The sequence below is a fragment of the Platalea leucorodia genome (assembly GCF_965183815.1).
Source record: "Platalea leucorodia genome assembly, chromosome: 1".
Lineage (NCBI taxonomy): Eukaryota > Metazoa > Chordata > Aves > Pelecaniformes > Threskiornithidae > Platalea > Platalea leucorodia.
Window position 1 is genome coordinate 91,399,216 of NC_138823.1, and position 24,132 is coordinate 91,423,347.

Sequence of the window (24,132 nt, forward strand, 5' to 3'; positions counted from 1 at the left end):
TGAGACTAGCATACTTACATGTGACTGTCATTGTTGCTCTAATGTAATCTAAAATCCTTCTCTCTTCAGGGAAGTTTTCGGGGTGGGGCAGGGTGGGGGAGTGGAGCAGGAATATGGGGAGCATAGTCACCTTCCCCTTACCTGAAAAGAACTCACGGAAACTCAGCTATGAAGTTTTTCTTCCTTTACTACACACAGTGCAACAAGACAAGGACACAATGTGTACACCATGTCCCAGAGGCTACTTCTCAAAGGTCGCTTCATCCACTGACGAGTGTAAATCCTGGACCAAGTAAGTCCCTGTATCTTGCAGAAGGACTGCGCTAGCCGCAGGGCAGGGAGAAGCTTGGGCAAAAGCATTTTTCAGTGGGGTGTTTCAGGCTGTCTGCGGAGCGCACAGAGCGTCTCTGTTGGCTGTGCAGCGATAAAAGTGTTCTCACACTGAAGCTTGAATTCTCCTTGGTGGGGAGCAAGAGAGAGCAGTACCAACAGAACTGCTGAGTTAACACAGCTGAAAATAAAGAAGGTATCTGAGCTTCTTAAGGGTGGAGAAATGCAGGATAAATGTTGTATGTTACAACAGAAAGTACTACTCTGCATAAGTGTAGGAGCCATGACAACTCCCTCCTTGTGAACCTGGCCTCTTCGTCTTTCTTTTTCAGCTGTACAGCTCTAGGAATGGCAGAAATAGTGCCTGGGACTGACAAGTCAGATGCAGTTTGCGCAGAACGGAAGATGCCTGAGCCATCGGAAGACGGTATGTGTCCTCATACAGATTACCTGTTAGAAAGTACCAGGGAGGAGGAGGGATGTGTTTACGAGGGTTCTTGGCTGGCTTAGCTCCATTCCCATTGTGGGTGACTCTATGGGGAGCAGCTGTAGACCAGGACAGTGCTCTTGGAAAATTCAACCTTTAAAGATTACTTTAAGCCTGGCAGCTCTAGGGCCTGTGTCCACTACTAAGCAGAGCTTTACACCTCCCACTGAAACTGCATGGCAAGCAGCATTGCTGTTATACCCATGACCTCCATCACATTTACAGCTCTCTTCTTTCAGCCTGCTGATTTCCATGCACACAGTATCTGTATAAAGGCTAGCAGCTTCTCTCCATGCTTCTTTTATAGCAATAGATACAGTCTCAGCTGAACGTAGTTCTCCCTTCTTGCCCACTGCCCATTTCCCTCTCCAGTGTGGATATGGTACCAGGGAAGCTGCTTGCCTGGCATGCAGGGATCCTTCATAACCTGAAATAAAGGACAAATTTTGCCAGCTGAAGTTTATAGCCTTCATGAGAGATATGTCCTCCGTCCCCTGAGGCAGAGCAAGCACAGCCCATGGGCTGCTGGCACCTTGCAAGGGAACTTTCAGAGGAGCAAGACTGGATCACGCCTCTCTGAGACACCAAGACTCTGGTTTTTACAAAGATGGCTCGGTACCAGGTACCTTCAGTAAGGCTGCCTGTCACAGAACTGCATGAGTGCTAGAGCTTTTGTCCTTATTATAGAAACTGAAAATTAAATAGGAAGGAAAAAAAACCCTCTCCTGTGGAAAAGCAGGTAAAATGAGCAAGGATGGTCATACTGCTGAGTACAAGCTACATGTTGATGGCACTACCTTTTTTACATCGTGCAGGAACAACCAGGATCTTATACGTGTTGATTGTCGTCTTGTTTTTTGTGGCACTAATTGGCATTGTCGTCTTCATCATATACTACAAGAATAAGGGAAAAAAGCTGACAGGTACGTGATAGCTAATGATATTCATGAATGTGACAACTGCATGGCTCTCTGTGCACTCTGATTTCATGGGTAACCACCAGATTAAGAAACTCAGGAGTTATCTTGGAAGTTCTGTGCTATCCCTATATCTGTCCATATGGATATGCTTAAACGAGTGCAAAATTCCTTTCCTCTAGGCCAGGAGTGCCTTACACTTAGGCATAATGCATGTCGCTTGGTATCCTCCTGCAGGCCTGACCGTGGGGTGACGGCCCTCAGGGCGGACGCAACCGCTATGTGGGTGGAGGAGGGCTGGTGCTGGGGGCTTTTATAGCAGCACGGCAGCTCTGCACCGCGTGGCACAGCAGACCCCTTGGCCGAAGGGAAGCAGGGAAGGACTTAGGGGGCTGGCACCACCTTCTGTCTCCTTCCTCCCACTTTCCCTCCTCCCCTGAAACCTGCATCTGGACAGGATAAAAATGTGGATTTGAAGACAAAGGCCTGATGTGTATTTGAAATATGATGGAGGCAATGTTTTTAGCTCAAGGCTGAAGTTCTGATGAGGTATGGAAGAAATACTAGAAGGAAATAGAATAAACAGCAGAAGTAGAAAAACAGAAAAATTCTAGCAAAGGCATACTGGATAACGGTGGGCCACTGAATATATTATGAATACAATGGAAATACCTTCAACAGTTACTCAACTCTGTGTTAAACCCTGGACGTCCTTAGTTTGGAGTTAGGACATACCCATATTTTTCTGTTCATTTTTTATTTTCTCCCCCTACACATGGAAAGCTTTTCCTAGTGTAGTTTTTCCATCATCTCCTTTCCTAAGCCCTAGCAATTTATGAAATGTTTTGGGAGCAGTGGAAGGGAAGACAGCAACCCTCTCTCATAAAGCATGCTTCAGCCTGTGTTTTAGAAATAGGCTGCCTCTGCCACACTTAAACACGGGTTGTGCTAAATCTGGAATTCCTGGGATGGGCTGGAGGAAATGTTGACTCTCCTTGCAAACCAAATACTTACGATGCAAAGCAGGTTAGGGGGGAATGCTCTTTATTTGACATTTCTATTGCCCTGCTGCTCTACAGTGACAGTGCTTCGTTGCCTTTGCGTGGTAAATCCTACGAACCGGAGCCCCTGAGACTTGCAGGCTCAGGAAGAAGCTCTGCCTGCTTGGGGGCTGATGGTAAATGGGCAGACTTAACATCAGAGGAACAGAGTCATTGCTGGGAACTGGCAGTGGCTACATAGCTGATCTATCTTCAGACATACAAAACCAGCACAAGCTTCAAATGTACATGGGACCTGAGCCCTACAAAATCTCCTGAAAGTATAAACAGAAAACAAGAATTGCTGACTCTATTAAGTGGCAGGCTTTACCATAAAGCATTGTTGGACTTCAAGCTTTTCCTTGGGAGATAACTCCGATTAAGTGAATTTCCCCATTAAGTACACCCTGATGAAGTGGAATACGCGGTATTTGAGCCTGCCATCCCGTGGTTTCCGTGGCTTACCCTCTTCTCTCCAGGCTCCTCACTCCTGTCTGAGAATGGTCTTTGGGCCATCCATGTGACTTCTCTTGAAATAGACCGTACGGCTGCAAGGGGGTCGGTATCGGGCCAGTCATAGCCTGGTGTGACATATGACCAGGAAAGAAACCCCATTTGATGTGGAACACGGTTTAACCGTGGTCTATTTTAGGAGCTTGGAAACATTTGTTCCACAGAAATATATCCTTGTTCCAGTTACAATGATTCCTCAGCTAGACCGACACTGGGGCACTTGAACAGTCAGTAAAAACAGTCTTACTGGTTTTCATTTAATGTGATATTGCGGATTGTGAATGACTGTGGGTGTTTAGGTCTGTGGCTAACTTCAGTGCCTGCTATACGTTACAGCTACTCTTTTTGTTTTCCCTACAGCAGATCTACAGAATTGGGCTAATGAAGTGTGCAGCCAAATAAAAGGAACAAAGGTAAAGTCAAAGACGCTAACATTTTCTCTCTGATTTATGTTTTCCTCATGGCATTCCTGACACCCCCCCTGAAGCAGACTCCATGTTAATGTTTGGCTAGAAAGCAAGTTTTGACTTCCTCAAAAAACGCTTGCAGCTTTGGCTTTTTCAGTCTGGTTTTCTGTAAATGTGAGGCATATGAAATCACCGTTCTCAAATAGCTTCTGAACCTGCTCTCTGGTTTCAGCCAGTTTTAACGGTGGTAAAAGTCTCTGTGATGGTTAAATATTTATGAGGGGAAAGTTAAACATGAGCCCACCAGTTGCTGAACACCTGAGACTGCCTAGGAGAGAGCCCTTCTAAATCCTAAGAGCCGGAACAGCTTCATTGATTTTGCACCTTTTTACATACCAGAGTCCTCACAGGGCAGCAGCCTGGATTTGGGGCAATGCCAGGAATGCCAGACATGCAAGGCAGTAAGCACAGAGCCATCAGATGAAGAAACTGGCAGTGAGACCCCTGACTTCTAGTGCTCACAGAAATCCCTCTGGTCCATTTGGCTGTGAAAAAAGTAAGGCCTTCCAAGAGGTTTTGCTCCAGAATGGTCCCAGATCGTACGCTTGAAATACTTAGATGGGTGCACAGGTTCAAGTTCATGTGCACTGCTTGCTTCATACCATGGACGTGGACTGAGGTGTCCCAGGTGCACGCTCTCCCCACCACCCCACCTAGGAGCTCTGTCTAGCTTAGCTATTGAAAGACTCAAATTCCATTGCAACAACAACAAAAAAATACAAAAAAACAAACCTACCTTTTTGAGCAGGCAGTTCCTCTTTTGTCTCATAAGTGTTCATGCAAGCTCCTGCATTGGCAGCTGCTCAGGTCCTCCAGGATGGAGGAGCGGATCAACAGCAATTAGTGGCTGGGAGCATTTACACTCTCCCCTCCATCCTGGAAGATGTGAACAGATGCTAGAAATGAAAGGTAGCAGTTCCCAAATACCCATCATTACAGCACTACTTGCACAAGGGAAGGGAACCCTTGAAGTATTTCCCAACCCTTTTTTGTGGAGCCACAACCAAAAACATAGCTTTACTTTGACAAGTACTGGCAACGTGACGTCATGGGCCTTTGCATTTGCTGTCCTAACATTTTTCAGGTTAAAGCAACCTTGCCCATGTGACTTCTTTTTTTCTAGCCTGTCTTGGGCCCTCTGAATCAAACCAGTTTCTTTCTTCCATCATTACTGATAATGAAGATTCTGCACCCAGTAAGGCCTTTGCAGATCAACAGCCCTTCAGACATATAAATGATTTGGGGGGGGTTCCAAACCTTATAAGCATTTAGGTAGGTCTTATTGATAGTCCATAAAGAACAGCAGAATCCAGCAACTCTTAGAGATTTATTAACTCTCAAGTACCTTCTTAAGAACTAGGAATAGTCCTCTCCCAAAATGAAATGTTATTGCCCTCCAGGCTGCCAGATTTTTTTCTGAACACCCACTGAGCCCAGCATCACTGGTTACAGTTTCACAGCAGAACAGAATTACACTTCAACACTCAAATACAGCAGTGCTGCTCAACCTCAGCAGCTCCACACTGAGGAAGAATTGAGATCTCCCTGTTCCTTCTTTGTCTAGAAAATAACCTTCTGCTGATCTGTTTATTAAACACGTTTTTCTTTTGGCTTTCTTTCAGGAGCCCCCAAGGGATGCATTTGTTACCGTGAACACCACGAATACTGCTGTCCCCCAGACCGCTGAAGGCGTGTGTCTCCTGGGCCCCCCCGGCTCTCCTGCCTCTGGAAACTCCTGCTGCACCAGCGGTCACGCTCCTTGCAGGGACGGGAGCCCCAGCATGGCGCCATGCGAGGTGGGAGGGAGCCTCCAAGAGGTTTCTGTGGTAACCGAGACTGATGGTGACCATTTCCCGCCAGTTCCCACGGAAGACGAATACATGGATAAGGATCTCAATACCACTGATTATTTATCTTTACTGAGTTGGACTGCCAGTAAAACCGTGTCGTCGTTTTCAGAACCAATGGAGGCAGGGGAGAACGACAGCCTAAATCAGTACTTTTCAGGGATTGGGAGCACAGAGGACGTATCAGTCTCTCAAGGCTCTCACCCTTCTGCCAACACAGATGGGGCACACGTTGCCACGGACAAACTTCTTCAGAAATCTTGCCAGCGTGCCCACAGTTGCCTGAAGGAAACAGGCAACAAAGACACAGATCGTTTTGCAACAAACTATGACTCAGAGAAGATCTGTGTGAGGTGTGGCATTTCGTACAGGGAATCTGCCAGAAAGTGGAGCAAACCCTGTTGTGCTGCGGCTGACAGTGCCTCCACCTCCCCAGAAACTGGATCCTATGCACAGTGCACCTGTGGCTTGAATTTTCTCTCTGCTGGTCAGAGCACTCTAGCAAGTGATCATGGTATGGAAGATGCATCTTTGGACAGTAACAACACGAAGTACCAGAACACAAACAGAAGCACTTCAGGGACAAACAGCAGCACTTCAGACCTCCCTCCAGCATCTGGTAAGCCCATTAGGCTTGACCCATACACAGTCGTATAGGATTATTCTCTGTGCTAGCTCAGTATTATTCAGAGGGTCTGATTTAGGAGGAGGAGAGAAGAAAAAAATGATGCCTTTTCAGTTAATTGCCCTGACGCTAATCTGAAAGACAAAAATGAAAGAGCATGGCCATTTGGTTTGTAGTGAATTCTGCAAATAGGATGAGCACTGTGAGGGACCATTGTCCTGCCCTGATCTAACCAGCAATGCAGAACCCATCTTCTGGCTGTCACTGCAAAGGCCAGGCAATTCTGTTACTGAAGTATTTTGGTGGTAGCAAGTGTGTGTATTGGAGAAAACTTAGAAGGAGGAGAGTATAGGGACCTAGAGGCTGAGTCAAGAAAGGAGCGTAATGCTCAGACAGACGATTTTCCATTCAACAGTCTGCACGCGCATTTTTGCCATTAGGTTTAAGTCCAGTTACATTTATACGGTGGTCAGTGAAACTCCAGCTGGAGCTGTAACCTGGTGGCCACGACTGGGTCTAAGAGATTATGTTCAATTTTCTGCTTTTAGCTCTTTCTCTGTGTTTTAATTTGCTAGGATGTAAGTGTTCACCTAAAAATAATTTCATACAGACATTTTTTCTCCATACACAAGTGCGCTGTCCCCTAAACAACTCTGAAACGCTGTCGCCAATTTACTAATTGACTACCAATTTACTAATTGAGTAAATATATCAAAATTGTCAAATGAAAGCAGGGAAAAAAATCACTGAAGCAAAACTAGCAGAAGGGAAGTTATGAGTCTTTTCTGGATAAAACCTTCCTCCCTCAGACTTTTTTTCAGTATAAAAGTCTGCAATCTGCCTGTCATGTGTTATTAGTCATTTTAGATTATAATCTCTTAAAGTCAGATGCTCTATTTTTATTTATGTCGATGCACTGCCAAGCGTAATGAGACCTTAGTTTTGACTGGGACATTTAAGTATTACTGTAATACACACAGCAGTCGTAAGCAGTTGCCCTTCTTTAAAACCATGTCGTGCCTTACAGTTTCTTACAGAGACATTCTTGTGAGCCTGCCAAAGCCCAAAAGCAACACTTTTGAAGGCCCTTCCCTTCTCAACATGCACGCCATGAGGGAATCTGAAAGTGCACAGTGTTCATCTTTCTAAGAGCAGATACTCTTTCTGCTGTTTCAGTTTCCTGAAATCTTGACACAGTTTCACTGCCTGGTCTGTACAAAATTCAGCAGTAGTAAAGAGAACACAGATTATCTTTTTTTTGTTGTTGTTGTTGTTGTTGTTGGAAGGTGACTCTGAGGTACAACTGAAAGTCAAGTCGTATTTGGCACTGCAGAAGTACTGCTTTTCTTTCTAAATCTGACACGAAGAGGAAGAGAAAATATTAAGGAACAATAGGGCAAATAGGAGAGCTTGGATTTAAGCAATGTGCTAGAAAGTGCCATCTTAGATCTGCAGCACAATTCTTTATATGGGATTTTAATTGCGTCTGTGCCGTTGGGTATGTACATGCTATAGTGCCATCTGGTGAAAGCTGAGCACAGATACAGCGTTCCTAATTTGCCATTTTTTAGGCAGGGCTGCCAGCAGGTACTGACTGAGCTGTGGGCAGCATGAAAGCGTGGGTTAGTTAATCTGTAGGTAATATGTGACTTGCTGGCAGAGGTTTTTTCTCTGTCCACAGAATGGCCGTGCCCCGCTGGTGACAGCTGGTGGCACGAGGAGCAAGACCGGGCTTAGCCATAGCTTCCACACTGAAGTGCCCCATCTGCACTGGGGCTGCAAGTGCAGCTGCAATGGCATCGGTCATTTTGCTGGGCCACGTGAAACGCTCAGATGGAATAAAGGTGTACGCGAAATAACTTTCTGTAAAGCTTCTCAGAGCAACTGAAGCCACCGGGCATTGCACGCAGTCATGGTAGCTAAACAGAAAGGTACAAAAGAGTGTGGATGAAAATATGGGAAGAAAAAGGCCGTGGGTAATTCTATCCAGTTTTGGGTTTAGTTCCCTTGCACTCAAAATGACAACAGAAATTGCAAACTCTGTCCCTCCAGTAGAGCAACCCTAGAGGCTGAATAAACCTCTGGACAGGTGCCACGTACCGGGGTCACCACCAGAGATGGAGGTAAGCCTTCAAGTGCTCTTTCAAACCCTCCAAGCCTGGAGGCAGTCAGAACATGAAGCATCGGTTCGTGACCACCTCGAGTCATGTGTAGGGCTACAGCATAAAGCATGAGTGCAGGAAGGCTTAGGTGACTCACGGTTAGGAATGGTTTTGCAGAGCCTTTCACTTCCAGATCCCAAACCAGCCCGCTTCGGCAGCAACAAACACTTCTTACCACCTAGAGGCCGTTAGCTGGCTCAAAGAAAATTAATCACCTGCATTGTTCCAATTCTTAGTGAATAATTACCACAAAAATTGATCTGTCATTGTAATTAATATCATCAGGTAGTCTGACAAGATCAAAAGGCTGAAACGTTGCAGAGAATGATGCCTTCACTTATCCTCTGAAAGTGTCCCTTATACTTTCAGGTTGGAAGTACATCTCTTAGTGCAGTCTAGGAAGCTCTTGTGTCTGTTTTCTGTGCTTTTGGGCCTCAAATATCCTTTTGTTTCAGCACAATGTCTTCAGAAGCAGTGAAGATTTGCCAGCCGCATTCAACTAAACATTATAAATGTGTTAATCTGCTTTTTTCCTCCCCACTGTCACATATATTTCTAAATTCTTGATCTCGTACTGAGCACTGGTAAATTTTTCCACAGTACAGTTTGCGAGTGATGGGCAATCTGTATAAAGGCAAACAGTTATTTTTATACCCCCGTTATGCCTAACAGTTGTGTTGATGGCAAACAGCTGAACCGAATTGAACACAGGGGAAGCAACCAGCAGGGAAAAAACTCCTGCAGAGAAAACTCTCATTGACACCTCATGTTAATCAACAACACTTGAAAAGAAAGCAAAGAGCTAGCAATGCAGTGGTTTCGGTAAAATAAATATGAGTGCTTGAGGGGGACTATTAGAGAGATGCTCAAGTGCTACCCAGACTCGGTTATGAGCAGGCACAGGTCCTAACTCAGCACAGCTGGAGCCCAGCGTCCATTGCCGATGTGCAAACATCACCTGTGGCTGCTAGAAAAACAGCATTTCTCTGGGCTGGGCCATGCTTAGCTGCAATGAAAATGGGAACATCTCAGGTGTTCAGGAACGAAATGAGGAAAGGCACAAAATGTCTAAAAGGTGTTGGATCAGTCCGCAAGTAATGATTAAGTGAAGCACAGCAGGAAAAAGATTTCTTAGGAAGAGTGTTCATAGGCTAGGAAGATTTCTTTTTTGGTTTTTGTTTTTTTTTTTTTACCTGGTTGCTTTGGTTTGTTTAATTTTCAAACTTTAACAAGTTTGTTAGTTTGTTGTTGAAAGCTTGTTCTCAGTTATTTTCTTTCTGCTCTGAGGGAAGTTTATTAATTCCCAGAGCCTGGTCCTGCTGTCACTTGAGTCAGTGACCCAGTCCTTGAATGGCAGAAAGATTGAATTTATACTGAAAAATCTCTAACCGCAGGTAGACTGACTGAAACCATAACTGCATTAGGTTGCTATAATATAGACTCTGTCTCTTCACTGGAGTCAGCGTATATCCAGGTAAATCCATGAGGGCACTGGGTGAGTACCAGAGTGTACCTACATGGAGGATCAGGACAATGTAAGATAATCGTATAAGCTCCGTGTCATTTGGACACTCTGTGACTGTATGGTCTGACGTTAAGTCTTTCAGTATTTATTCACTAAGCCTGCTACCTGGCCCACACAGTAGGATTGATTGTTTACCAAAGGGGAAAAAAACCCCAATGTGATGCCTGGGACTCTAAAAATAAAAATTCAGAATTAGAAATAATGTCCATTTCCTCACAAACCACGGGCAGAGGCAGTTTGGATGCAGCTTGTGCCTCAGGCAGCACGGAGAGCATGAGATGGTCGCGCTCTCTCTTGCTTCCCAGAGCATGACTGAGAGAGAAAATGTTTCCAAGCCTTCCAGACAGGCTCCCTGTGGATGACAGGCTTCACCCTGAGGAGGCAAAAATGGAAATAATGAAAAGGTCCAGTGGAAGGCATTGATTATAAGAGCATCCTCGTGTCATGGGGAAAAAATAATGGAACAAGAGTAAAGCCACCACAGCGGATTAAGTTCGCTGTGCTAAACGTCCATCTCGTGAGGGGAAAATATTAATCACGTGTGTCTTCTTTTCTTCCCCCTCGTTCCCCAGGAAATGTGACTGGAAACAGTAACTCCACCTTTATCTCAAGTGGACAAGTAATGAATTTCAAGGGCGACATCATTGTTGTCTACCTTAGCCAAAACTCCCAGGAGGGGGCAACAGCCTCGGGGCCGAGCGAGGAGAACGTGGGCAGCCCCGTGCAGGAGGAAAACCTCAGCCGCTGCGAGACTTTTGCCGGCAACGCCCAGCACTACAAGGAGAAGTGTGCCGAGCTGCAGGGCACCTGCCCGCTGGTGGGGAGCGGGGGGCCATGGCGGACTACCAGACCCCTGGCCCAGGAGCGGGGCCCGTCCCGCCGCGGCCAGGCCTCGCAGCCCGTGCAGGAGGAGGGGAAGCTGGGACACTTCTCGGAGAAAGTGTTGAACTGAGGCGAGCCGGTGTCCTCGCTGCGGGCCAGGGCGCCGACGGGCAGCCCACGAGAGGGTGTGTGGCTGCCGCAGGGCTGCTGAAATCCTGGGTGTCGCGACAGATTCGGAGACTGTTGCCGCCCCTGGTGTCTCCTCGGAAATTTCACAGCTGGAAAGGACCCTTGTGGCACACGTGCCGGTGGTGGTGGTGCTCTCGCTGAGGAGGTTAGCCGTGGGGACAGGTGCATGTGTGAAGCCAGGCGTGCTGCCCCATTGCAGAAGCAGTGGCAGGGTGCTCTCCTGTCCCTCGTGGGGCGGCGGGCTCCCCGCCTGCCCCCTGCTCCCTGGCACCTCTCCCTCGCAAGCAGCAAAGGAGAGCTGAGGAGATCCTTCGGGCCGGGGACTTTGTGAGGAGGAGAGCAGTGTTGCTGGCCGGGCGCGCGGGGCGCTCCCGGAGAGGGGACGACATGGCGGAGGACGGCACTGAAAGAAGCCACTGAGCTCCGCCTCGGGGTTTTCTTTTTGCAACTGAGTTGCACCCATTTTGCTGGGTCTTGGGCCTCCTCGATGCCTCTGGTGGTGGAAGAAAGTGGCAGCCATGTCTGCTGCTGAGCCCAGTGCCACTGCCGACCTTCACCGCCCCATGGGGACCAGGCAGGTGGCATCAGCCCTTCCCATCTTTCCCCAAGGGAGCAGATGCTCCAGTCTCAAACCAGCGCCAGAGCCAAGATCCTGGTCTGTCCCTTATTAACCTGTGGGTATGAATAGGTGTAACGCTGCCCCAAGTGCACAACAACAGGCAAAATAGCGCTGATATGCCTTGCAAGCATATCAGATTAATCCTGAGCAAAGAGCATTTATAGTTTTGGACCCTGATTCACCTCTGCCTTATTGCACCTCACCAGAGGAATTCAAACCCCTGAAGATGAGAGTGACGTGTGCCTGGCACGCTGCTGCATGAATAACATCACTGAGGTTTAAGACACAGAGCTGCTAGCAGGTGGAGGAAGGGTCTACAATAACCAGCCATGGCCATTTCCTGAGTGACAGGAGACGGAGGGATTACCCAAAGAAGGAGAATTTGGTCAGGGTCAAACACACGTTCCTTCATCTGCCCAAACAGTTTTGCCATTCCCTCTGGTATTTTCATTAGCAGGCAGAGCTTTACTTAGGTAGAGTGAAGCTATTTCCAGAGCTCAGCCTATCTGAGCTGAAATCAGAGTGTAGCCACTGTCACACTGAGAGCTGATAAGCAATGGGACCAAAGGGTTGGATTTAAAGAATAGTAGTTGTAGTTAGAAGTCTCAGCTACCCAGTTGGCTTTGGTTCAGGTCCTGTATCCTGCAGCCTCTTCCAGCAGCCACTGTGGAGAGAGAGGTTAAGGGAACAGAAACTCAAGGAACTCCCCAGAGGAAAAGATAACACTTTTAATGATTTCCTTACAAGGGGTAATTTTCTGACATTCTCCTGCGCATGCGAGCACTGCAGGAGGCTATCTTCAGTCTGAGCCTTCCGGAAGGTCAGTGCTGTGTTTCCTCTCAGACAGCAAAGGGATCTCTTATCCAGTGTGATCTCATCTGCCCTGACGAAAAAGATCTCTGGTAAGGAGGGCTCTTCTCCGGGGAGGTTTTTAAAGCCGAGGGGTTCACTGTGTAGCTGCTCTGTTTGCAATAGTACTGCTCTGCGGGTGAAGAGCACCTATAAAGCTGACAAAGTGACGAAGCTCATGATGAGCTTCTTACCTGTAAAACAAAAGGATGGGCTTAGCCACCTTTACCTCTCAGGAGAACAATTCTGCATTATTTACATACCTGGCATATAAAGTTCAGCACAGACATGCAAGACACTCTCTTGGGTGGCTGGTAAAAATGGTGCATGAACAGCCAGTCTCCCTTTCACCTCTGCATGGCCTCAGCAAACTAGACCATCCTAGCCTAGACTCGTCCAGGCAGGTAGGTTGTCCCATTCAGTGATGGCCAAGCTACCTCTGCTTCTTTGAAGGTGTGTAACTGAGGCTCTCTCTTATCTCCGTGGTATTCTTTTGTCTTTCCTGCTGGATCCTTTAACAACCTCTTTCTAGCCCCTTCTGGCCTAATTCTGTATCCCCTAGGCATTGGTGCAATAGGGGCAAGGAAAGAGAGCCGCCATCATGTTCATGCAAGGTCCTGCAGATATTTTCCCACTTCGTCTTTTGAGTCCTATTTTCCTGGAAAGCATTCAACCAGCCCCAATTACAGGCCAGGAGGGACGGCATTCTTGTGTTCGGCTCTGGGTAAGCTACCTGTCTGCGGGTCTGTCTCCTCCTCCTTCTCCCTCTGCAGCTTCTTTCTTCCCGTGGTTTGTATCTGCCACCAGAGAGCAGGCTCAAAATCCTGATTTCAGAGAAGACAATGGGAAGTTTACGACGAGTCCTCAGTGAGGACACGTTTTTCACTCACTGAATCACAGGATCCTACTGAGCAAGGATTGAAACTAGGATCATCAGCAAGCGTGAAGAAATGGGTCATAATGATCTCAGCACTATGGCTGCTCCCTTATGGGAAATGTGATGCGCCAACAGATCCTATTCTTCTTCTTCCTCCAGAGTCTACCCAAAAGTGAAGAAACCATATCCTACTCACCAGTATACTGCACGTTCCCTGGGTCTCTGCCTGGCTGCTTAGACATGGGCCCCAAAGGGACTTCTTTATCCTCATGATTTCATTTGTCATCAGTTTGGAGGTGGGGCTGTTTTTTAACATCTGTTTGTACAAGGGAGCCCTATGCATTGGGCACTAATTTGGAGGCTTCTGGCTGCTATTGTAATACACACAATTAATGATAATAAAAATCTTAAAGACCTACTTGAGTGAAGATTTCATACAAATTAACGAAGAGAATCAACTGCACTATTATATGCCCATGCTCATTTTGACAAAAAAAAAAAAAATCAACTGTGAATATAAAAACGTTCCTGATTAGGCTTTTGTAACGTTTTTTGTATGTAGAATTGTTCTAACAAAAAGCGCTTCCCTTCCCCAGTATGTGCCACAACAACGCACAAGCGCATCTGCGCGTGGAACCGAACAGGAGCTCTCATAGATCTGGGGTGGTAACGCTTTACTGCCGAGAACTGGGCACTCATTCCAGCTCGTTCCTGAAGCCTCCTCCTGCACAGCATGCGTTTTTACAAGTCTTTCAGTCTGAGGAGTCACAGCATGCGTTATCCACAATGAATATACTAGGTGCTCTTGAAACGCAGCCACTTCAGGCCTGGAAGGGCAGCAGTAGTTCTGCATATAACAATGGGAAAATGAGGAGCAGTCTTTTGCTCAAGGGAACCGGAGCAGCCCTTCTTATCCCCACGGAAAACAAGATCAATATAGACAGTACCTGCTGTTAATGTGTGTACTTTGCTACGTGCTCACACAGAGATTGGAAATCTCTCTGCAAGGCTTACAGCATACCTGGCAGTAGCATCACTAAAATGTCGTAATCTCTACTTGTCCATTCAGGTTCCCTTCCTTTTATCATAGTGATGGCATCTCAGCAACTACACCCCTGTGTCTGTTATAAAACAGAACCCTTCTGAAGGATGTCTTTGTGCTAATCAGGTATTTAATAGAACTATAGTTTCATCAGATACCTCCAATCGAATTAGGCAGTAGTGCCCCCTCACCACCACCCTTAAAAGCCATCTACAACGATTGGTGAATTCACTTCTGCCAGCACGTGATACTGGACATGGTAAAATGGCTGCAGATTCTTCATGTGGAAAAGTTATTTATGGAGTATGTAATCTATATTATTAATAGACATTTAAATAATAGTCACTGGAAAATTGAAGTGTATTTGACCAAGCTGTCTTAGGTTTCTTGCAAGGAATGCTGAACTCGCTCCAAACCCTATAAGCTAGTTTTCCAAACCTCCTTCCAAATGGCTGTTGCCCTTTTCAGTCCATCAGGGATACTCCTGACCCAAAAGGCACGTGCTAGGGCAACCTCCCCACAGCCTGCCCGGGGCGCTGCTTTCCAGCGCTCTCGCTCGGAGACGCGGGCACCACAGAGCTCTGCCTGGCAGAATTTGGTCTATGAGGATTCCCACCCCCTGCCCCCCAAGATGCTAAATGCCCACGGTTCACATTCACCTTGGCTGAGTTGCAGTGGCATCTCCGGAAAAATCAGACTGGTCATCTTGTGCCAGTCGCAGTCACTGCTGAAGCAAGGGGCATACGATCTCGGGTACTGATGGGAATGAGTCCCATTTCAGGCCAAAAGATTGTCATGAAATATGTTTCTCCTCTCCTCCTCTTGCCTGGTGCTGTCCTAGTTTCCAGAATGAAGAGTGAATTGTTGCTATACAATAAATGATTTCTCCCAGAGCTCTGCTACAGAAGTTTACTCTGCCTTTGTGCTGCAGTATCAATCACCTTCTTGAGCGGGAAGGTTGAAGCAGAAAACAAACCACATACCAACAGCTCCTTAACATCCCAGTTTATTTAACCCAATTCCACGGTAGAAGGTACTACTTTATGTATGATTGCTGAGTTCCCGTTAGCATGTTGTTGTAAGGGGAAAATCAAAAAGCAGCACTCCTCCCCGCAAATCCAGAGGAGGAACTGCTGTTGCTTAAGTGGTGTTTCTGATGGCACATGGTATCCTTACCTGAGGAGATGGTGCAGCAGAAATTCTTCTCTTCTTCCTTTTTTCCTGTTCTTGTAGGGTTTTTTATACCTTCTTATTTCCTTCCCACTCTCACCATGTATGGGATGATTTACCCGAGCTGAATATATATTATTTTCAGTCTTTGTTATGCCTTCAAACCTATTCTACCCAACAATCGAGGCTGCACTCCTCAATGGGCAGTGTGCAGTTTTTGCACGTACCTTCAAAAGGCCTCTGCTGTCACCCAGTGTTCGTACCCTGGGGGGTCCCCACGAGGGTCCCCCCCTTGACAGACACTAGCAGACACCTGTGTTTCCCATTGCGCTCACTTCAGTAAGTCTGGTTGCCTGGTTTTGCTTTCTGCAAGGCGTCAAAGCTGGTTGTGGCCGCCAAGCGATAGTGTCTCTGCAGCAAGGCTTCTTAGCCCTCCGGTCTTGCCTTCAGGCCCTCCAGCACTCTTGTCGCATTGTCAAACATTTCTTGTGGGTTTTTTTGTAAAATGTGAGCATACATGAGTACAAACATAGGGAAAAATACATCATTATTACAATTCTCTCTGGCTTATGAACAAGGCAATGACAGCATAACATTAAGGAACCATGTTGCGGTAGATGAGTATGCCAGAGTGTCCCATCGGATGTGTTTTAACACTGCATTTTTTCTTCTTCTTTTTTTGGCTAGCTGGCTTATGGTTTCTTTGTTTTGGCTGAGAATTGCCACAGCCCTTCTGGCTCATTCCTTAGCCTGCCTGACCACTTGATTGATCCTTGGGTGTGGTGGGTTGACCCTGGCTGGACACCAGGTGCCCACCAAAGCTGCTCTATCACTCCCCTCCTCAGCTGGGGAGAGAAAAATATAATGAAAGGCTCGTGGGTCAAGATAAGGACAGGGAGAGATCACTCACCAATTGTCATCATGGGCAAAACAAACTCAACTCAGAACTTAGTTTAATTTATCGCCCATCTGAAGTCAGAGTAGGATAATAAGAAATAAAACCAAATCTTAGAACACCTTCCCCCCACCCCTCCCTTCTTCTTGGGCTCAACTTTACTCCCAATTTCCCTACCTCCTCCCCTCCAGGGGCACAGGGGGACAGGGAATGGGGGTTGCGGTCAGTTCATCACACTTTGCCGCTCCTTACTCCTCAGGGGGAGGACTCCTCACACTCTGCCCCTGCTCCAGCGTGGGGTCCCTCCCATGGGAGGCAGTTCTCCATGAACTTCTCCAATATGTGGGTCCTTCCCACGGGCTGCAGGTCTTCACAAACTGCTCCAGCGTGGGTCCCTTCCTCGGGGTGCAGTCCTTCAGGAACAGACTGCTCCAGCGTGGGTCCCCCACGGGGTCACAAGCCCTGCCAGCAAACCTGCTCCAGCCTGGGCTCCTCTCTCCACGGGTCCACAGGTCCTGCCAGGAGCCTGCTCCAGCGCGGGCTTCCCACGGGGCCACAGCCTCCTTCGGGCATCCACCTGCTCCAGCACGGGGTCCTCCATGGGCTGCAGGTGGATATCTGCTCCACTGTTAACCTCCATGGGCTGCAGGGGGACAGCCTGCCTCACCGTGGTCTTCACCATGGGCTGCAGGGGAATCTCTGCTCCGGCATCTGGAGCACCTCCTCCCCCTGCTTCTTCACTGTCCTTGGTGTCTGCAGGGCTGTTCCTCTCCCATATTCTCACTCCTCTCTTCAGCTGCAGTTGCACAGTTCCCCCCCTCCCCCCTTAAATATGTTATCCCAGAGGCGCTACCACTGTTGCTGATGGGCTTGGCCTTGGCCTTGGCCAGCGGTGGGTCCGTCTTGGAGCTGGCTGGCATTGGCTCTGTTGGACATAGGGGAAGCTTCTAGCAGCTTCTCACAGAAGCCACCCCTGTAGCCCCCCTGCTACCAAAACCTTGCTACGCAAACCCAGTACATTGGGCATTGCACTAGCTTTCACTTGCATCAAAGTTGACAGGTCTGTCGCATAATGTTTCTATTGGCAGTCTCAGATTTCTGTACATTATATGCAGATGATCATACACAAAATCGTTCCTGATTTCAGCATCACAGGGAACTGTTAGAAAGGTTCCCAAGGAGGCCAAAGGAGGTCAGGAGTGTTGGGGACCACCTGTACAAGCTGGACATATACAAGTCAATGGGACTTGGCAGAATGCATCCAAGGCTGCTGAGAGGGTTGGGCAATGTCACTGCAAAGCCACACTTTAACATCTTTGACAGGTCACGGAGGTCAGGGGAATTCCCAGCTGACTGGAAAAGGGCAAATATTACACCCACCTACAAAAAGGGCAAAAAAGAAGATTTGGGAAATTACAGATTAGTCAGCCTCACTTGAGTTCCTTGAAAAATTATGGAATGGTCCTCATGAAAGCTATTTCCAGGCATGAAGGAGAAGGCAACAGGGAGGAGCCAACACCTTCTTCAGCTAACTCAACCCTCTCCCACTGTCAGCAGTTCATTGTTTGCTTCGTCATTGCTTCCATAGAGACTTGGGAGTCTGACCTTACTCGTGAAGGTGAAGGCATGAAGGAAAATCTTCAGGTTTCCCTCTGTCATTTGTAACTAACTTGCCAACCCCACTCAGCAGCGGACCTACCTTTCCTTGTCCTTCTGCTTGCTAGCATACACAGTATGTTAGTACTTTCTTGCTGTTCTTGACATCTCTTGCCAGTTTGGGCTCCAGCTGGGCTTTAGCCTTCCTCTCGGCATCTCTGCGTGCCTGAGCGCTATTTCTATATTCTCCTTTGGGAGCCTGTTCCCTTTTCCATCTCTCTCACATTCCTTTTTTGCATCTCATTTCTCTCAGTAGCTCACTGTTTAACCAGGCCGGTTTCTTGCAGTGCTGGCTCCTTCTCCTGCTTAGGTGGATGGACCGCTCTTGTGCATGGACAAGGCTGTCTGTGAAGGTCTCCCAATACTCCTGAACACCTTTGGCTTCCAAGGCAGACTCTTCTGGGATACCTCCAAACAGCTCCCTGAGCAAGACTGAATATGCTCTTATGAAGTTCTGGGGCTTTATTCTGCTACTTACCTTCTTCACATCTCTTAGCATGTTAAACTCTACAATCTTATCACTGCAGCCAAGGCTGCCATCATGAGTCTTCAAGCAGTCTGAAGAAGGTTTCATCTGTTTCTCTTTCCCTATCAAGTCGTCTGCAGCAGACACCCACCATGAGCTCTCCCTTGATGGTGATACCTCTGATTTTGACCCAAAGGCACTCAGCTGACCTGTCCTCTTGCCCATGTCCTCAAATCGCTCTTTTACATAGAGGATAACCCCTCCTCTTCTTCCACCTTTTCTGTCTTTCCTCAAAAGCTTATAAGCTGTCGCATTTGTTCTAAAATACAGCTGTTTCCTCAGATGGTTTCTAAAATGACAGAAAAAAACATTTCAGCGAGTTCTCCACTGTTGTGCCTTTGTCTGGTTATAGGTCTGAAAGCTTTATCTTGTGCCTGGGGATGGGCCTTCAAATTTGTCACCTGTAGGAAGGGGAGGGTGAGGCAAGGGCTGGAGCTGGTACAAAGAGGAGAGGCTGAAAGAGCCGTGCTCCCTCTTGTCGCTGCCCTGTGGGGACGGGGGGGAGAAGACAGCAACTTGGTGCTGCCGGAGATGACCCCTGCCCCTCCGGCAGGGGCAAGCTGGGCAGCAGCATCCCGGAGGCTTTGCCATGGGCTCAGCACCAGGTGTAACCCAGTGAGACCTGGGTCACCTCTCTCCCCCAGGGAAAAAAAGCAGCTGGCAAGTGATCCAGGGTTTCCTTCAGATTAAATCGGCCCTCTGGGTGTCTCACTCTTAAAAAAATCAGTGTATACAAAATGAAGTGAAATTGGCCATAGGCAGCACATGAGGCCCAACCATTTCAAATGCAGAAACCGCTGCCCTATTGGGCTGTTCCTATTGATCTTCACCAGATTTTAATGGCAGGCTATTTAAACAAAGTCTCAATTATTTGATGCACCTTAAATGAGAATTTAGAAGGTGTTTTTCAGCATGCAGGCCTGCCATTACAGATCTCCATTAGTTAGCCTTTATGAAGCAGCTCCCTTTCTTTATTCTCTTTGGTTTTGATCAGTTCTAACATTTATTTCTCTCTCTTTTAGTGTTGTAGGCGCTTCTAAAGCACAGAAGTTCTTGCTCCCTGTGGGAAATACAAAACACTGTTTCCCCAAGGACATTTGCTTTCTGCATCATTTCAGTTCCTCATCGGGTTTTTTGCAAGCTTAGCTGGCGATAAATGAGCTAGACAACAGATGGTAGAGCTCATGCGATAACAGAGAAAATGTTTCTTTAACAGGGTTGTCCACTTAAAAATGCAGCTGCCTGCTGGTGCGCAGCCAAATTTCCTTCTGAGAACACCCTTTGAATGTATCGGAGAATGGGACGGATGCAAGTGGCTCTAATGATCATCTCAGCAGGCTGCTCATAAATGTTTCCTGCAACCCCTGCTCTTTTCATCCTCACCCTGTGGATCCAACTTGTCTGCTGGATGGGCAACACTTTGTGGGTACATTAGAAGCCTGTCCAGTTCATCATCTTCACTTACACAAATAATCATTGCAAGGCTTTTGTCCCCTTTGTCTGAAAGGATGCTCCAAGTACGATACAGAGAGGCACATAAAAATAAATCCACTTCAATCCTTAGGTTTTGTCAGTCAGGCCAGCCTGCTATAGTTAAATGTTGATGCATGTTAAGTCTGTTCTCTTCAAAGTCGCGTTCTTTGTCGGGTCCCATTCAGGTCCACCACACTATATACTTTTATCTACTCTGTAGTAAATTTTGCAGCTGGTGGTTTGTTGATGAAAAATACTCGAAATTAGTTAAGTATTTTTGTTCTTCTTTAGGAGGAGACTGAACATGGGGAAAAACAGACTCAAGAATTCTGTCCCATTAACGATTTTTAAAAGTCTTGAAGACTTGTTTGCTTTTGGATCTCCACATTTTGCTGGGCAGTTACTTTGAGAGTAAGCAAGTACTCTTCCGTGCCACCATTTTGCTCCCTCACAGCACAATTTTTTGCTGGAGATGGCTGAAGGGCAGGATTGCCCTAAAGAAAAGATGGGAGTCTATTTCTAAATAAGACACGCAACTGGATGGACGGACACACAAAGCTTTGCCCTGCTTTATTGGGATCAGAGTATGCCTGCTGCGGGGACTGCAGCGCCGCTGACAGGAGTCCCTTGGAGTTCATGCAGAGGCACTAAAAAAAAAAACCCAATCACAGCAACAGCTTCTTTAACTCGCATCTGAGTAACAGCAGCTGACTATGTTTCAAAGAGCAAAGACAAGCTTGGGTTTGGGTTCTTTTTTTTTATTTCTCTCTAGTTTTCTTTCCCTCTCCTGAGCTTATCATTCCTTTTTTGGTGTAAATACAAAGGTCATGGTTTTCAGTACGGTGGGTGACTCATTCTCATGTTTGAGCAATGTGATCAAAATGGAAACTTAGAAGTCCCGGTGTGGCGCGTATTCCCTGCAGCCAGCGCGCGTGAAACGCGCCTGTGGGGACGCTAGCTACCCTGAGCAGCGCCGGTTTCAGGGGTGGTTGCTTGTGGACACTGACTGCGTGCCAGGTCGAAGAAAATGCTTTTAACCTGACAGTGCTGTATAGGAATAAGCAGATTACTTTCTGGTGTTGCATAGACGCATGCAACATCTGTAGCAGCCGTGTACACGTGTACACACGGGAGGTTAGATTACACCTAGCGTTTAAATAACGCCTCAAGGTTGGGATCAGCCAAGCGGCCCCGAAGGGCTGTGGGGCACCCGTTGCTCTGGCTGGCCTTGCAGCGACGCGCGGCGCCGGCCCGCAAGGCGCGGGGGCCGAAAAGGCAGCCCCTCGCGGCCGGCTCGCTGCGCCCCAGCCCTCGGCCCACCCGGGGAGCCGCCGTGTGACAACGACCTACAGCGGGAGCCGCTGCTGCCCGCGAGGTGCCGGCTCCCGCCTGCCCTCGCACCCGGCCGCGGGGGCCTTCGGCGCCGGCCCCGGCCCCTCCCGTTCCCCTGGCCTCCATCTGCAAAACAGGGTCACGCCGGCCGGGCAGGCAGGAGAGCGCCGGCCGCCAAGAAGGCGGCGGTGGGGTAAACCCACAGAAGAACCCCATCCCTTCTGACGTCAGCAGAACGTACACGCTACGCCGTGCCGCGGTCAGGTTTACCGCCCTCCTCACGTGCCGGACGGCAGGCACGGAGCCGCCCGGCCCCGCCCCCGCCCCCGCCCGCCTTGGCAGCGCCGCGCGCTGCCGCTAGGTGGCGCCGCAGGGAAGCGCCTGCGCTGAGGCGGCGGCGGCCGCGCGTCCCCGCCCGCAGAAGGGGGCGGCGCCGGGGGTCCCGGCCCCTTTCCCCAGGGCCCGGGGGTTGCTCTGCACAGCGCCCGTGGTGTCGCCTCGGCGGGCGGGCGGGCGGGCGGGGGAGCGGAGCGAGGTCCGTCCGGCTGGCCCCCACCGCCCCCTCTGCGCTGCAACGGCGGCGCCTCCGCTCGGGCCTTGGGCAGCGGCCGCCCCGCCCCGCCCCGCCCCGCCGCCGGGCGGCCGTTTCCCCGCCAGCCGCGTGCAGCTGCGGGGCCGCAACGTCGCGCGGAGCCCGCCCGAACGCGGGGCATAAGATAGCGCGTAACCTAACCCGCCCCTAAAAACCATCTGCAGGCGGAAACGCCGCGGCCTCCCGCCGCAGCGCGGTCCCACGAGTCGCTGCCTCTGTGGCCACGTCATTCCTAACGTCTGCCTTCGGTCACCGCTGCCGCGGTCCAAGCCTGTGCTCTTCCTTTCAGGCCACTGCACACGCGGAGGATGGATACGTTATTCCTGTGCTCTTCAAATGCTTCTTTTAATCTGTTTCACCCCTTGGCCAATGCTTAAGGGGAATGTATAAATTTCAAAAGCCCAAGAGGTCGCTGTCACGGAGGTCTATGAATAGGGTAACGGGGATTCTTCAAGGAAACGTAAAGAATATAGACATAAACCAGAAAACGTACCTAAATCCCTGAAGCCGCTTTGAAATCCCCAGCCAATGAGGACAAACGGCCACGACAAATAACATGACTGAAACCAGAACGGGAGGAATAACAACTTATGAGCAGATGCCGATGGTCTTAAAATGAGATCTTATCAGCCGTCAAAGTCGGTGGGACCTCGGGCTGCACGCACACGATGCGCATCACCGTGTGTTTTGTCAAACGGACAAACTGAGGAGCTGGGCGAGCTGGGCTGCAGCCAGCGCAGCGCGCCGCTCGCTACCATGCTTTACAAGAACAGACATTCAATTAGTAGAAAACAAAATCTGAAGAGGAAATGATTGGTTTTATCGGTCCTGTGCCAGCTAGAAATTAAACCTTTGAAGTCAAAGGCTGTTTTGTGCTAATATTAAAGCTTTCTTATCTGACTCTTGTCCTACGGGAGCAAGAGCTGCCTCCGTTTCAAATCCTTTCCTAGAAGTCTTCTCCTTTCTGAGCTGCCTTCTTTGAGAGTAGAAATTCTGGGAAAAAGAAAAAAAACAACAACTTTTCTTAACAGAGAAAAAGAATCCCTGAAATTTACTGTATTGAAAATTACGATATGGAAGTGGGTTTTGCCGGTTGAGTCTAACCTGGATATACTTCCCTGAAGTGAGAATTGCATTCTGTGTAATAATCTGAACACAAAGAAAACAATTCCATTTATAACTAGTATAGCCTCTGCACTTTTGAGGGTGAATGACACAGTATTAAAGATGGAATACACTTGTGTATATTTTCCCATTGCCATTTCTGTAAAATACGATGTATGGATAAAATTATCTTATATGTGAAGAGTATACATATATCCTAAAAAGGAAAGCATGAATATAATATTGTCAATTTGCGAACAAAGACTACATATTGAGGCAAAAAAATAGCATGGAAATGTAACACAGCTACTATAAAAAGTTAAATTCTTAAAGCAAACATTGGCAGCCTAGTAATATCCTGATAGACTTTCGTTGCACTAGGACCTATCACACAGTGTTAAAAAATAGTAGAATGTTTGTGTTTAGATTCAAGCTTCATTGAAAACAACACAAAAAGGACGTGGTTTTGCCTACGATAGCTTTTAACAAGGCGGAGGCTTTACATAACTGTTGGTTAAAGAGTAAATGTTGTGATGCAGTGCCGGTAAGTAATAATAGTATGTAGAAAATACATAGTGTTTATACTGAATACTAAATACAGACTAAACTCTAAAGAAACTGCATTCATTCTGAAATTATTTTTTCTCTGTTTTCACCAAAGTTACATGCATTTTGATTGAAAGGCAAATGCACCAGAAATATTTCCTTGCTGAGGATCTTTTCTCACTTCCTAACTCCTTGACACCCTGGGGTGAGGCGTTTGGTGTCTCTTGGGAGGCTGGTGAGCCTCAAATGCTTGGTGGCCCCAGAGGAGTCTGGCAGGACAGAAGGAGAAACGGTGAGACAGAGGGAGAGCCGTCAGGTAGCCCAGGGGGAGCAGCGGAAAATGTGAGTTACTTGACGGATGAGGACATGAAAGGCGGAGGAGCAGCAGCTATAGAGGACACAGAATTAGTTACTGGGAGCAAGAAGAAGCAAACAGGGAAGGAAGTCAACCCAAATACAGTGGTCACGTGCAGCAGCATGCCTGAAAGTCAGAAAGGGCAATGAGATCCAGCCCGGGAAGGTGGAGA

General features: G+C 48.0%; 1 protein-coding gene across 1 annotated transcript in view; it reads left to right on the forward strand.

Annotated features, from left to right (window-relative positions):
* TNFRSF11A (TNF receptor superfamily member 11a) overlaps nt 1-13,445 on the forward strand; it is a 28,726-nt gene extending 15,281 nt beyond the window's left edge. Inside the window, exons 5-10 of the mRNA XM_082305617.1 lie at nt 199-292; nt 663-757; nt 1,633-1,740; nt 3,648-3,700; nt 5,377-6,220; nt 10,486-13,445. Coding sequence (XP_082161743.1) covers nt 199-292; nt 663-757; nt 1,633-1,740; nt 3,648-3,700; nt 5,377-6,220; nt 10,486-10,865 — 1,574 coding nt within the window. The 3' untranslated portion in view covers nt 10,866-13,445. The remainder of the gene's footprint in view (nt 1-198; nt 293-662; nt 758-1,632; nt 1,741-3,647; nt 3,701-5,376; nt 6,221-10,485) is intronic.
* The last annotated feature ends 10,687 nt before the right edge of the window (nt 13,446-24,132 follow it).